Source organism: Mus musculus, chromosome 2 (assembly GCF_000001635.26).
Source record: "Mus musculus strain C57BL/6J chromosome 2, GRCm38.p6 C57BL/6J".
Classification (NCBI taxonomy): Eukaryota; Metazoa; Chordata; class Mammalia; order Rodentia; family Muridae; genus Mus; species Mus musculus.
The window spans coordinates 27,442,063-27,456,672 of NC_000068.7; the positions used below are offsets into that span (position 1 = coordinate 27,442,063).

Here is a 14,610-nt window from a genome sequence, read left to right on the forward strand (position 1 = left end):
CTCTCAATCCTCATCCTCTCCTCCCTAGCTCTGTCTTCTCCTAGCATTCCTTTCATGCTCCCCCCTCCAGAGCCTCCCCATCTCCTAGATTCTTCCCCCACTACACACTCCCAAATTTCTCGGGATCCTCCTCTCTCTCCACTCTCTCCTTATCCTGGATCTCGCTCTGCCTCTTTCTCCGGCTCCTCCTCTCTTCAAGCTCCTCCCCTCTCCCTTTTCTCTGGATCTCCTCCTCCCCCTATTCTCTCCGCCCCCTAACCTAAGTTCTCTCCAAGCTCCCCCTCCCACTCCAGTCCTTCCCCTTTCCTTCCCCACCGCCCTCTGGACGCTCCTCCTCTCCCTCTAGGTCTTTGGCCCCGCCCACAGAATGATCGATGTGTCCGTCTGCAGGCTGGTCCTCGGTGCTCGGCTCGCCACGCCTGCGACGCTGCCATGGAGACGTAGCCGCGGCCTCCTGGCTCTGCCCGGGACCTGGATCCCTTGCGTCAGCAGGCCCACGCGTGTCCGCGAGCGCCGGTGGCAAAGTCTGCTTCGCTGGAGCATCCGGGCAAGCGGTGACTTTGCTGGCCGCTGGGGCGTAGGGCTCGCATCCTTCCTCCTTCCAGTAGCTCTCTACTCCATAGCTGAGGACCGCTTCTCTCACCAGCGGAGAGGAGACCCTGGGACCGCCAACCGTCTGTGGGTTATTAAGGGACCTGCGATTGTCCATCCGCCTCATCCTTCCGCTCAGCTCAGCTCAGCAAGCTGCATCCGTGAGTAACCTCGCTTGAACACTCTGGCCCATAGAGGCTGCTCCTGGTGGTGAGGCCCATGCTGGGCCTGTCCCCGACTCCCCTCCCCTTCCGACAGTTTCTTCCCTTTGTAGTGTCACCCTTGGTAAGAGTGGAAGACTGGCTAGAAGAAAGGACCTGAACCAACGCTTAGTCCACATCCCCATTGTGTTTTGAGCGGGGTGGACAGGCCAGCCCCTGCTGCAGACACCCTGGATACATCTCTTTGAGCTCAGCAGTATTGCAGCGGCAGTGGACACCTGATAAGCTTCCCAGGAGTGGTGTGGAGTCACTGTCAACACTAGAGCACTTTGTCTGGAATGGCTCTCACGTGGCTCCTGAATGGTCAGAGATGTGTCTTGGATTCTCCTGCCCTCCTGAGGATCTTGCCTATGGAAGGTCTAAGTTACCTACTTTCACTATTAAGTTGAACAAGGACTCCCAAACCCAACAGCCATCAAGGTTGTTGGCCAACTAGTTACAAAGCACAGCAGCCGGCTGTTCCTGGCCTAGGAGGAAAGCCAGGTGTGCAGGACGCTGGGCCTGTGGGATGAGTGGGCGAGTCCCGCTGGCAGAAAAGGCCCTGTCAGAATCCTATGCCCGCCTCCGGTACAGGGATACGTCCTTGCTCATTTGGCAACAAGAGCAGCAGAAGTTGGAGTCTGTACCACCTAGTACATACCTGAGCAGAAGCCGCAGCATGTGGTACTCCCAGTATGGAAATGAGGCCATCTTAGTTCGAGACAAAAACCAGCTTGGGGTCTCTAGGGACACTGGCCAGTCTAAGTTTTGCTCAATCATGTAATTCCAGGGAGAAGACCCTTGATGGCCATGAAGATCAAGCCGTGGTATAAAAACGCAACACCCAAGAATGTCATCCAACACTTTATTAGGGGCACAACAGGTACCTAGATGCTCCTCTCACTGCCCAAGCCCAGGAAATGCTTCCAAACAAAAGGGAAGCAAGAGAGACACACACCCCGACCCTCACCTGCTGTGAGCTGCTGCCTGATATAGAATGGATCAGGTCCAGGGTAAGGAGGTGACTCTTCTTGCAGGGTCCCAGATCTGTCAGCTCACTGCAGTGGCATGTGAAAGGGGGGCAGTGCTGGTAGTGACATTACTGCGTTGTGATAGCATCCACACTAGCCACCAGATGTGGCCTCTTATATAGGTGTGTCCTTAAGCAAAATGTGCCCCGAAGTGATTCCAAGCCTAATCGAGTGTGGGGAAAGTGGATTCTGATGGTGACGAATCGGATCCTCTCTTCTACCAGGCTGCGAAGGCACTCATTTAGAGGCTAGCACTTCCCCCCCCCCCCATGGCTATGCAAATGTGGGGATGCATTTTGTCAAAACTGAGCTTTCTAAATAAACATCTTAAAAACTCTTCCCTTTCTCATTTTTCTTGTGTAAAACCTTACTCAGCTTTCTAAAATAACAGTAATGGTGACAGTGGTTGCCGAGAGCCACTGTCCAAGGGTTTGCACGTCTCCTCACTCTGCACTGTGTTGTCAAACTGCTCCAGAGGCACCAACCCTCCCCGTGCACCTTGCTCTGCCCACTCATCAGGCAGATGACACCTGGCTTGTAATGTATGCAAAAGGCATGTCTCATCCATGGCTGTATTCACTGTACTCTGTATCTCTTTGCAGATGTGCACATTTGTGTTACAACTATCAGGATACGGTGCATCCCTCAAACACTTCATCCAGCCTGACTAGCTGGAGCCTCCTGAGGGGCCTAGGTCCTTAGGCTCAGTCCCAGCCAAAATCAAGGGTATGGGTTAGACTTCTGTAATACATTCCTGTAAATATAGAGGAAGCCCATAGATAGTATGGGTTGGTTGGCCTGACCTGGGGCATAACACTTAGAAACTGTTCCAAGTTCATTAGTTTCTGTCAAGTCTTTCAGTTCAACTGAAATGCTGCAAGCAAGCTTCATGTGTATCTGGAATTCCCACTACCTGCTCACACATTATCCTAACCCAAGGCCGTCTGTCTGAATCAGACACTGCACATTAACTTGGAGATAGACCACAGATGTGCTAGGACTGTGAGCACTTGGGCCTCTGTCTTCAGGCGAATAGCAGATATGGGTAGCACACAGCATGATGCTCCATGTAGGACACTGGGAAGCCACTACACTGCTTACACTGCAGAGGATGCCATCTGTGCTAGGAGGCCAGGCCAATGCCAAAAGACCTAGTCTGATGAGAAGGGTTAGTGTCAGCAAGAGTGCCAAAGTAGCCTGACCCACTCTGGATGGGACGGACATTCCCTAGAGCCCAGTGACCCTCCTCTCATTCCTTCTTCACGGTGCCTAAGCCACACTACGGCCAACTTGTAGTGAGCAGTATAGGGCTCTTTATATGTTCTAACACATTTCTACTTGGCCCACTACATTTGGAGGCCTATCCCACAATTAACCTGTCAGTCAACCGCAGCAAGGGACGGGTGGTGTGGACATAGTGAGACCTCAGGAGAGGCATGACCTCACTTAGGATGGCAGGCAGTCTAAACGAGGACTGCAAAGGACTCCCCGTACCCCAGCACCATGACAGGACAGCAGCTGCTCAAGTGCTTTGTGTGTTCTGTGAAAGGGCTTTGTATGTTTGTGTGTACCACACACACTCACACACACACTCACAGCACTTCTACCGAGAGCTATTAAGAGGTGAAGTGTAAGGACCTCGCCATGTGCCCTTACAAAGAGGCATTGCAGCAAAGAGCACCACACAGACACAATCTTCTTTCCCTTTTTATTATGAAAACAAAACAAACACCCTAGGAGAAAGGTTCATGATTACCAGAGACACCAGAGTACTTCCTACCGTTTTTTTTTTTTTTTTACTCTGTGGTGTTGAGGCCGGCATTGCAAAAAACAAGCTAAACTACTTACAATGGACTCATTTTCAGTAACTGACATTTACAGGAATATACTAGAAACGGCACTAAAAAGTTTAAGAAAAGTTACGGTAAACTTGCATGCACATCATACAGAAAAGAAACGTTTTAAATATATATATATATAGATATATATATAAAAAAGGAAAGCCTCTGGAAGTGTTATGCCAGGAGCAGGGACAGTGATGAACAGGACAAAGCTTTAACAGTGGCTTGCATTTCCCAAGTGACTGTAAAGCCATGACAGCTGCAGAAGGACGAAACCCAGAAAACCACACAAGAAAATGTCTCCAGTCTGTAAGCAAGCTGAGCTACCTAGCCTGTGGAGGTCTGAACCCCAAGGACTCTGCCAAGTGGCCACCCCAGTCCTGCATGTGACCTCTAGGAAGCCTGTAGACAGCTGCCCTCCACCTCTGCACAGGACAGTCTAAGTCCCCGTACATAACTCACAGAAGGGGATGGCAGTTATCCTGCAGCCTGGCATTGTGGGGACCGGGGTCCTCCAAAACTCTGAAGACAAAACAATTTAAGTCTGGACAAAAAGAAAAAAAAAAAAAGTTAAAAGCACCAATGACCAAGGCTGCTTACTAGGGACCACAGCCACAGGAATGCCAGACCTCCACCCTATGCCCAGCTCTGTACCACCACCCTGCTGCGGGGACATCACCTCAGAGCCAGACTCTGCTTGCCTAGCAGCTCACAGGGGCACTCACTCTACACATGCCCAGGCAATGTGCCCTGCCTAGGCACACTGACCAAGCTGTCATGGTAGGCCACCACTGAGACCCCACGTGAAGGAAGGCCTGTCAGTTTACTCTTGTTTATTTCTTACAGTCACAGCTTAAATATTCTATTAAAGATCTGTTTAAAAAATACCTTTGAAAAACAAGGGTAACCTTAAAAAAATGGAACCTTAAAATCCACTTATATCTTTATTATAAACAAAACTGGCTTACAAGTTTAACTGGCTGATAACTCACCAGGCGTCTAGACATGCCAGCCAGCCAGCCAGCCACTTCCCGAGCTTGACACCCACTGCCTGTGCACATCGAGGGCTGGTGGGATCGACTTTAGAAACTTTAAATATCTCCCATGTATGGATGGTGAGGATGAGTCCTTGGCTCTGCCTAGAAGCAATGGAAGAAACCGCAAGAACCACCCCCAGCCCAAGTAAAACCACACAACACAAGGCCCTGCACTTGGCGCTCTCGCTCTCGGGTGGGGGTCAGGAGAACCAGTCTCTTCTGGGGCTAACTGGAAATTCTCGAACAGGGACCCGTGTCAAAAGTAGAAAGGTCAAGGAGAGCCTCTGCACACTGCAGTGCTTCCAGGCCTGGGAGACTGGCCAGTGCGCTCCTGGCTGAGGCCACAATGCTCAGAGATACTCCAAGGCTGACCCTGCATTCCAAAACCATTCGGCAGCCTCAAAAACAACAAACCCAACAGGACCTTCTGTTAGACTCTGTATATTATTACTTTTTACAATAGAAAATTAAGTGTCAAGACCTAGGCCTGATATACATGACTTTTCTCTCGGCTTACATACAAAGCTTGTGTTGAAGAACCGAGGTTCCTCCGTTGACGTCTTTTAAAAGACCAGAAGTTAGTAAGAACAAACTGAATAGATACTATAAAATGAAGATGTGCTACAGCTGAAGGGCGTCTACGCTTGCAAAGTCCCCACATTTCATTAAAAAAAAAAAAAAAAACCAAACAAACAAACAGCCAATGAGCTCAGAGAAGCCAGCCGTGATGAGCACCAGGACCAGAGGCGCCCCGCCACGGGCCTGTCTCTGTTGCAGAGGACAGCATCCTCTCCATGTTCTTCTCAATGCACTTATTTATGGGTTTTTCTCTTCTTTTTTTTCTTTTTCATTTTTTAAAAAATGACCAATGATGTTAATAAATAAAGTATTTATATATACATAAACCTGGGGTGGTGGTTCAGAGCGTTAGGCGGTGGCAGCCAGGCAGCACTAGCAAAGTGGGGACTCTGGGCTGGACTTCTGTAGAAAATGGATGAACTTACAAAAAAGGTTTGTTTTTGTTTTGTTTTTTTTGTTTTGTTTTTTTTTTTAATCTTTTTTTGTTTGTTTGTTTTTATTCCCTTAAGTTGAGGTAAAAGTTTCGGTGTCCCGAAATCTGCACGCTGCACACACAGCCAAAGGACCAGGGAACTCAGTACCCCTCTTCCTCCACACCCAACCCAGAGGTGTGAGGCTCTGGTCTGCAGCTACCAGGACCCTCCACTAGGGCCCAGGCTGGTTCCCATGGGCTGACACATCTGTCTTCAGCCCCTGCGGAGAGAAGTAACCTGCTGGTTAGTGTTCTAACAGCTTTCAAACACAGAACCCATTCCAGAGAAACACCCTTGCAAAGCTTCCTTCAAGTTACTAAGGGAGAGGCTGGTCCTGAGGAAGGATTGGGCAGATCCAGCCACGCCTCCAGCCCACCGTGTCTATGGCCATCAGGTTAGCATCCCAGGAGCAGTCTCCAAACAACTAAATGGAGCTGCAAAGGCATTTCCCCCTCGCAGAGCTCGGCCCTCTCATGGGGTCTGGTGCACGTGCGAGGCTCTCCGCCCTACTGGAGCACAGCTGGAAGAGATCATAACACTGAAGTAAAAGAAAACCTGCACACCATGGAACGAAAGTATATTAACCATAGGAGGGGACACTGCGTTGGCGTGCACCACGTCCATCTGTCCAGCTCTGTCCCAGTCCGAGTTCACTCTGAGTCACTGCTGTCGGAGCTCGATCCACTGGAGCTACTGCTCGCAGACTCAGAGGAGCTGCTACTGCTGAGCCTTGATGGGCCTCCTGAGGGAGCTGAGCCGGACTTCTCTGCAAGGACACAGGAGGGGAGACCCTTGCTGAGCAGTGTGCCACACTGTCACAGGTCACCTGTCTGGCCACAAGGCTGCACTAAGACACTTGTCTAGGTAGGATCCCCACTGAGTCTCAGACTCTGACCAGTGCCTATACATCTGCTCTTCTAGAGCATCTCTGAAGCCAAAGCAAAAGGAAGGGACAAAAATACCTACTCACCCAAATCTAAGGCCTAGCAAACCCTATGCAGAAGCTCTGGACTGCAGACAGTGCTTGCTCACTGTACCAATTTAACATGGTGGGTTAGAAAGCCAGAAACCCACCGCTTTCTACAGCTGGGGACCGATGTTTAGGGGTGAGCAGGCGCTCGGCATCAAGACCAACCCCAAGGAGATCTTTCCAAGAGCCCAACTGCATAGACCTTTAGAAGCTCTCTCTCTCTCTCTCTCTCTCTCTCTCTCTCTCTCTCTCTCTCACACACACACACACACACACACACACACACACACACACACACACACACACCCCTACCTGTAACCACCCTAGCGCCCAAAGATGCCCCCACTCTTAAAGGCTAGGAGGTGTTAGGAGGTTGACGTGTTCTCCTGCTCACAATGAAAGGCCTCAATGGTTACCTTTCTTAGTGGGTTTTTTGCTGTTCAGTTGTCCACTGACATCCTGCAGCCGCTTCTCCAGCTCCTTTTTCTTCTCCTGAGCTAGCTCCTCTTTCGATTTGGCTGCCTGCTTCTTCCCGCTTGTTGCTGTGGAGTAAGTGAGCAGTGAGACATAAGTCCCAGTCCCACACACCTGTGCACGCACCGCCGCCACCGGCCTAGCTGCAGGATCAGTGTATCTCTGACACGGGAGCCGGAGCAGGAAATGGCAGGGTGACCTGGAACCACCACTGCCACACCACATCTACTGAGTGCTCCCACATATCCTCATCTCTCTGCCTCCCTGGCTCCGGAGCCTGGGCTACGACCTGTCATCTGTTCCTATGGGAAGGGCACAGACCCTGTCTCAGTCCTCCCACAGTACAGCTCCTCCTCCTGCCTGAGCCACAGAGCCTGCCACGGTCTAGGAAAGAGTCCAGCTTTCACTCCCTGGCCCCTGGATCACCCTCCTCCTCAAGCTTGTTGTTCCAGAGTGATAAAGGACCAAACACACCTCACTCAACAGCCACATGTAGGTTGGCATGAGCCTAGATAGTGAGGGGCTGCCTTGGGACTTCTCTTCCTCCCAGCTTCTAGCACCTGCAAACCCAGGCAGTGACTGGTCCCTGTCTGCTGAAACCATCAAACTCAGGATGCACTTTAGGTCAGGGTCCATCCTGTGGAGATTCTGTACACACGTCATCAGTGAAGGGAATGGGACTCTTCCCTACAGCCAAAGCCCCAGAAGGAGCCTTAGGAAGGGGTATGAGAAGGGCCCTACCTGGACGTGAATGAATAGGCTGAGCCAACCCCACATCCTATTTCTCACGACAGGCCAGTTGGGGCCCAATACGAATCTTCCCTATCAGAGAACAGGGAAGAGGATGTGGCAGCACGAATGCACTTGCTGAGCACAGACGTCCTTGGGGCCTGTGGTAGGCAGGCAGGCAGGCTTAAACAGCAAGGCAGCTGTGGGCCCAGTGCCTGCTCTCAGGGGCTGCAGAGGCTACCAGAACCATGCTCTCCCAGACAACTTACACAATGGTTTCCTCTGCTTTTTTTGTAAACAAGACTTGACATATCTCTCCAGTTCCCGCAGCGTGGTTGGCTTCAGGGTCTCAAAGTCAATCTCAATCTCGTCTGGGTTTGAGTCCCGAAGCGAGGGCTCCCGAGACTGAATGATGTGCACCACACGCCCTAGCTTCTCGCCGGGCAGCCGGTTGATGTCAAGGCTAAGTTGTCGCTTTTCATCATAGCTCATGGGCAGGCCCTCCTCCTCTTCCTCTGAGTCATAGGACGCAGATGCCTGCTTGCCGCCCTTCTTGAGCTGTCTGAGGCAGAAGACAGAGCCATGTGGCGTTGAGTCTCAGTTACCTATCCCACCACCTAGCCCCTTTCTCCTTCACTAAAGACCCTTCTCTTCCCTAGAGGTTAACTAAGGTTCCTCAGGAACAAGAGCTGGGCAAACTGAGGGTGTCTAGTTTGCCTGCCAGAGATAGGCAAGACCCTATTTCGGGGAATAGCTGCTTCCTGGCCCAGGGTTCAGTCAGGAACTACCTACCACCTCTCAAACCTAACAAGTCAAAACCAGATCGCCACATTCATACTATTTAAAATTTGGAAAGGAAAAGAAAAGGCCAGGGACAGAGATCGTGATGGCATGGTCGATGCAGTCCGAATGCGTCAGTCACTGAGTGTGAGTGGCTGACAGAAAGGGAAGAGATGGTCACATGAGAAACAAGGCCTTCAGTGACAAAGTTACCAAGCTGGTAAAACACACCATGCAAACTCAACAGGCAAGATGGTAGTAAAACCTTGTCTCTGAGATGGCGGGGAAAGCCAAACATGGCTATATTGTATTTTTACAAAGAAGGCTACAGGGTTGGGAGACAGCTTGGTAGATGAGGGGTTGTAAACCCTAGTTCAATCCCCAGTATATACATACTGCAAAGGGAGAGTCCTCTCTTGTAGACTGTCCTCTGACTTCCACGTATACACTGTGGTATGCACACACACACGATTTTCTAATTATTTATTGAGACAGGTTCTCAATATATAGCCCTGGCTGGCCTGAAATGCACTCTGTAGACCAGGCTGGCCCGGACCTCACAGAGATCGTCTCTGACTCCTCAGTGCTTGGATGAACAATGTGTGGCACTGTGCCTACTCAGCACCACAAGTAATTTTAAAGAGTTTAAAAGGGGGGGGGGGGGGCTGAAGAGATGGCTCAGTGGCCAAGAGCTCTGTTCTTACAGAAGACCTGGATCTCAGCGCCCACACAGCAGCTTACAACTACCCATAACTCCAGTTCCAGGGAGCTGATATCCTTTGTTGGCTTCTGAGGGGGACACATATTCATGGTATACAGTTATGCATGCAGGCAATACATAAAATAAAAATAAATACTTTTAAAAGCAGGTCCAGACATGGTGGTGCACACCTTGACTCCAGCACCCAGGAAGCAGAGACAAGCAGATCTGTGTTAGAGGCCATCCTGCGAGCAGTGAGCTCCAGGACAGAGAAACCCTGTCCCAAACAAAACAAAACAAAAGACTAAAAGTGACAAGAGGTGTCTCAAAAAACCAAAACCAAAACCAAAAACCAAAACTGACAATAGGGAAGGCTTCCTGTCAAGGACTGTTCTCTAGAAGAGACTAGATACTGACAAAGAGTCTCGACCATATGTCAACTGCCCATGAAGACACCTCAGACCTGCAGAGAGATGTATACATTAAAGCCAGGCCACAGAATGTAGAGTGGAGGAGTCTCCCAACATACTCAATGCCAGAAAATAGAAAAGAGGTAAATAGTCTTCTCAAAAACTGTCCCTAATTACTCTGAAATATTATACAGTACCATTCTGGGGATCAGCATTATACAGATTCCAAATCCAGACAAAGATAGTATGAAAAAAATCCTGATTTTTTTTTTTTCCGAGGCAGGGTTTTTTCTGTGTAGCCCTGGCTGTCCTGGAACTCACTTTGTAGACCAGGCTGGCCTCGAACTCAGAAATCCGCCTGCCTCTGCCTCCCAAGTGCTGGGATTAAAGGCATGCGGATTTAATCCTGATTTCTATATCCTTTCCAAGGGAGAGAACAAGGAGAGGGGAAGGCAGGTGGGAACAGAGCCCTCCCTGCATGGCTCCAGGGCTGCACACACTGTTCTCCTGAACCTAGGCACTCAAGCCTTCCCAGCCCGTTCCCAAGCAGCCCTCTAAGCCATCAGCCTCACTGCTGCCACCTCCTGCAGCGCCACCAATCCAAAGCAGTGTCCTTGCTTGCATGACCTCTGCCCAAGAACTTGTCCTCCACAATGGCCACTATGTGACCCCTTCCTCTGAGGATGCCTTACCAAAGAAGGGCACTTGGCAGTCTACACGCATCCTCTCAGCATTCCCCCCAGTAGTCTAAGTCCACCCAAAGAAGCTGTCTGCTAGCCTCCCCTAAGTTCTGTACCCAGCTTCCACTGCCTACCCGCTCACCTGCTGACAGCAGCTCATGCTCCCACCTAGCTACAGAGAACCCTCTTCTTCCCCAAAGCCACGGCTCCATGTCCCAGATCTGGCAGTCCTGGGGCCCTGAGGTAGTCTGAGGGCCTGGCAGGCGACCACCCACCTGCTGGCTGTGGTTGTGCTGTTGGCCTTCTTGGTGGGAGCCTTTTTCTGCTGGGCCTGCTTGGCTGCTGGGGCTGCCTTGGCCTTCTTCTCCTCCTCAGACTTGGCCTTGTGCTTCTCCTTCTCTTTGTCTTTGTCCTTGTCTTTCTTCTTCTTTTCCTTTTCCTTCTTCTCTTTCTTCTTCTTTGGTTTGTTCACTGGGGCCTGAGACAAGGCAGCCAGCTGTTCGTGCACGGCCTTCAGCTAGAAAAGAGCAAGCAGCTAAGCGGGTACTCTGGGCAGGTCTGCACCCCTGTGGCTGCCTCAACTATGACCCCACTCTGCCTCTGGAAGCCAGAGAGATGCAGGGAAGCACGTCCCAGCCCACTCTGCCCCTCTCTGTGCCTGCTGGTGAGTCATGTCACCTTCTGAACCTGTTCACTCACCTATGGGGGACAGGGACCCACCTCCCAGGGTGGTTGCACATAGGCTGGGCTTGGGGCAGGTGACACAGGAGGAACTTGGTAATAGCAGCTAATACTTTCGTCATTAATGCTTATCTTTCAGATGAGAGGACTAGTGTAAGCACCTGCACAGAGGAGACATTCAACAGCTGATCCTGGAAGGCTCCGCAGCCAGTCTGCGGGATCAAAGCGAAACAATGACAGCGGCTCATCCTCCCGAGGCCCGACCAGCAGCCGGCAAGACAGAGTGCTGCACTCATGTCTGGGGAGGGGCCGCGACCCACCATGTACAGGTAAGCAGGTGGCCTGCGTGGCTCCTGGGTACCTCAGGAAAAGCTCCATAGCCAACAGGGGAAGGTACCATGCAGTGGGAAGGACTCAGCAGCCCTAAGGCCACACCCTTCACAGCCAATTCCCTGCTCCATGGCCTCAGCATGCCAGAGTCTGACATGCAGCTCCATCTCAAGACACTCTACTCTCCTAGCCCTGCCTCCCCCTGGAGCCACCTGCTCACGCACACTACTGTCTTGGTGGCTGTGTTCTGACTTCGCAGGGCTGGCTGCCACACCTGGGAAAGTAGTTCATATAGTTGGACTGTTCCTCAGAACAGTCAGGTCACCTCGTTCTACACAGCAGGGAGACTGAGGCAGAGGAGGGCATGAGAGGCACAGATTTGAGACAGGCTCCGAGGGGTTCTTGGAGCCTGGAGCACACCCACTGTAGCTGCTACTTAAAAGACATTTCTGTGGCCTGTGTATGACCCCCAGGCCTTTCTGGAGAGCCCAGCCCCCAGGGACTCAAGAATGACTCAGGCACACAAGTGCTTTCAGCTACCTGTGTGCTCTTGGGTGTCAGGCTCCAGCCTCCTCAGACCCAGGAAGGTTCTGTGAGCAACCCCACCAGAGACTACTCCACCAGCACAGACAAGGGCCGCAGCAGGCGAAGGAAAGGAAAGAGGATGGCCGGCCGGGGCCAGCTCGGGCAGCTAGGCTTGGTGGCACATGCCCAGTGGGAAGCAGCAGGGCTGCTCACCCTCACCTGCTCCTGCAGCTCAGCCAGCCGAGTGGCTCGCTCCTCTTCTGAGTCTGAGCTGCCTGAATCTGAAGAGCTCTCCTCACTACTGCGGCTGCTCTCAGCCCCCTTGCTCACGATGGGGGCCGTGGGAGCGGGCAGCGCAGGCGCCTCCATGGGCTCATCGGGCATCTTGGCAAACCTCATCTCAAACACATCCTGGGGAAAAAGAGGGACATCTCAACACATGCACAGCTGCAAGGTAGCCCCTCTAGCATATAAGATGCACCTCGGTGGCACACACCACACACGGCTCAGGCTCTGCAAAGGGGCAGGCAATTGCTCAGTGTAGGCCTAGAATGAGAGAAAGAGGCCAGCCAATCACAGAGCTGGCTCTCTAGAGTATGGCACACAGCTCCCTGTGACTAAACCTGCAAGTCTTCTGCAAGAGGCAAAAACAGCCCCGCAGTCAGGCAGCCCTGGCTCCTCCAAGAGTGTCTTTCCTTCAGCCCTGAAGACCAGCAGGGACCTCAGCCACAGGGTACTTGGAGTTGGCTCCTATCTCACCTGATCCCCTCCCTGGGCTTTTACTGTAGTGACACACCTCACACCAGAGTGCCAAAATGGGGAAAGCTACATTCCAGCAAAGCCAAATTTTAAAAAAGTCCCTTGCAGCCGCTGTAGGACGAATCCGTTTGAAAACCTTGATGGAAACAATTCTACCATGAGGCAGAAAGGGATGAAGGGGTCATGAGGAAAATAAGGGGGTGTTCCTGTTGTCTGCCTCATACACTGGACCTACCCAGACATGTGGTAGCATGTGCACACATCCACACCCATCAGGCCGGAGCCCAGCTTCTACTTTGAGTGTGCACTTAGACTCCTCCCAACCCTTAGATCCTGAACTAACAAGTCAATATGGTGTTGGGCTACAGCCCCCAGAGCACGATCCATAAAATTAACAGTGGCGACTGCTCAACAGTACTGGTAACAAGGCTCCTTCCATGCTTTATGGCTGGATGGCTAGCAATCACCTTCTGCAGGACAGCTGGCCTCCGTTTTCTTTTGTTTTCTGAGACAGCATTTCTCTGTGTAGCCCTACCTTTCCTGGAAGTCACTTCCTAGACCAGGCTGGCCTTGAACTCAGACACTACCTGTCTCTGGTTCTGTCAAGGCACACACCACCGCCTGGCTGAGATATGGCTTTTAGCAGCACAGTGTCCTTTGACATTGTGTGACAATCCCTTTGGAGTCCACAGCAAGCAAGTCCACATAGATCAAGTAGGCAGGGCCTAAAGCTACCTCTACACATAAGAGGACCTCCATAACTACTGTGCCCTGTTTCCCAGCAGGGTCTGTGCAGAAGGAGCAGGGCACAGCCAGCACTTGAAGAGACCTTATACCTCACAGGGGTTCTCTTTCCCTCACAGGGGCCAATTTCAAAGGGAGGTAAGAAACATTAGGAGGACCCACACAAGTGGGAAAAAGGGTTTGCCCACCAACCCTCATAACCCAAGATGGCTGTTAGGGAACTAAGAAATGCTCATAGAACATTCTGGGTCCCCAAGCCAGGTGTAGTGGGACACCTGTAATACCCAAACTCAGGAAACTGAGATAGCGACAAAGTCAAGACTAGCCTAAGTTACAGAACCAGACTCTATTTTAAAGATTTTTTAAAATGTGTATTTTATGTGTGTTTTGCCTGCATGTATGTATATGAACCACATGCATGCACTGCTCACAGGCTAGAAGAGTGTTGGATCCCCTGGAACTGCAGCTATAGATGGTTGTGAGCCACCATGCAGGTGCTGAGAACCAAACTCAGGTCCTATGCAAGAGTAACAAGTGCTCTTAACCACTTCAGCCATTGTTCAGCCCCTCAGATTCAGTTAAAAGCAGCAACAATAACATAAAAACAAAAACAAAAACAAACAAACAAACAAACAAAAAAAACAAACCGAAATACCAAAAACCAAAATAAAAACGTTCAGGTGCTGAAAAACTTCATAATCTTTACCTTTGTCACCAAAAGCAAAGCCTTTTGATAACTTCCCCCAACAAAATCCTGGTGTTCTATACAGCACCTGGTCCTTGGCAGACCACCACATGTGCATACAAGTATTCACACACCCTGGGTCAGACTCTGTGGATTACTCACACTTGCACTGAAGGCTCCACAAGAACACTCTGGTCTCCCCTTAAGACAGTTCTTCTCTAAGAGTCGCTGTCATTGGGAACCAACCCAGCCCTGCTTTAACACCTCAGTAGAACGTTCACCCACCAGCCTCACTAGGGCACACCAACCCCAAACGGACAGGCGGTGATACTCTGTAGGACAGCTAGGCATGGGTTTCTACAGCCAGAGAGGCCACTCCTGCTTCCCACCT

The 14,610-nt window shown here is 51.1% G+C and overlaps 2 protein-coding genes and 1 non-coding gene across 16 annotated transcripts in view; 1 reads left to right on the forward strand and 2 right to left on the reverse strand.

The window, feature by feature from the left end:
* Window positions 1–373: 373 nt before the first annotated feature.
* On the forward strand, window positions 374–2,159 carry Brd3os (bromodomain containing 3, opposite strand). Of its 3 annotated transcripts, none has more exons than NM_001360792.1 (2): window positions 374–752; window positions 850–2,159. In NM_001360792.1, exon 2 carries the CDS (start codon window positions 1,321–1,323, stop codon window positions 1,573–1,575), a length of 255 nt encoding a protein of 84 aa, NP_001347721.1. In that variant the 5' UTR covers window positions 374–752; window positions 850–1,320; the 3' UTR covers window positions 1,576–2,159. The 3 variants fall into 3 exon arrangements, with proteins under 3 accessions (NP_001347721.1, NP_001347720.1, NP_001347719.1); NM_001360791.1 differs by having other exon boundaries at window positions 866–2,159; NM_001360790.1 differs by having other exon boundaries at window positions 374–2,159.
* Window positions 2,160–3,513: 1,354 nt separating this feature from the next.
* Window positions 3,514–14,610, reverse strand: part of Brd3 (bromodomain containing 3) — a 62,082-nt gene continuing 50,985 nt past the window's right edge. For 7 of the 12 annotated variants that reach the window (XM_006498250.2, XM_006498249.4, XM_011239156.3 and 4 more), the window contains 6 exons: window positions 12,251–12,442; window positions 11,338–11,388; window positions 10,771–11,012; window positions 8,195–8,487; window positions 7,139–7,264; window positions 3,514–6,518 (listed from right to left, as the gene is read on the reverse strand). In XM_006498250.2, the coding sequence (XP_006498313.1) occupies window positions 6,403–6,518; window positions 7,139–7,264; window positions 8,195–8,487; window positions 10,771–11,012; window positions 11,338–11,388; window positions 12,251–12,442 (1,020 nt within the window). In that variant the 3' untranslated portion in view covers window positions 3,514–6,402. The remainder of the gene's footprint in view (window positions 6,519–7,138; window positions 7,265–8,194; window positions 8,488–10,770; window positions 11,013–11,337; window positions 11,389–12,250; window positions 12,443–14,610) is intronic. The other 5 variants (XM_030251991.1, XM_030251992.1, NM_001113573.1 and 2 more) reach the window with 3 other exon arrangements.
* Mir7578 (microRNA 7578) lies at window positions 8,487–8,568 on the reverse strand. The gene has a single exon (NR_106102.1). It is a non-coding gene; the product is annotated as a microRNA 7578 (primary transcript).

Bases quoted from the DNA above. Each gene is read 5' to 3' on its own strand.
- Brd3os (NM_001360790.1), top strand. From the start codon at position 1,321: ATGAGTGGGCGAGTCCCGCTGGCAGAAAAGGCCCTGTCAGAATCCTAT.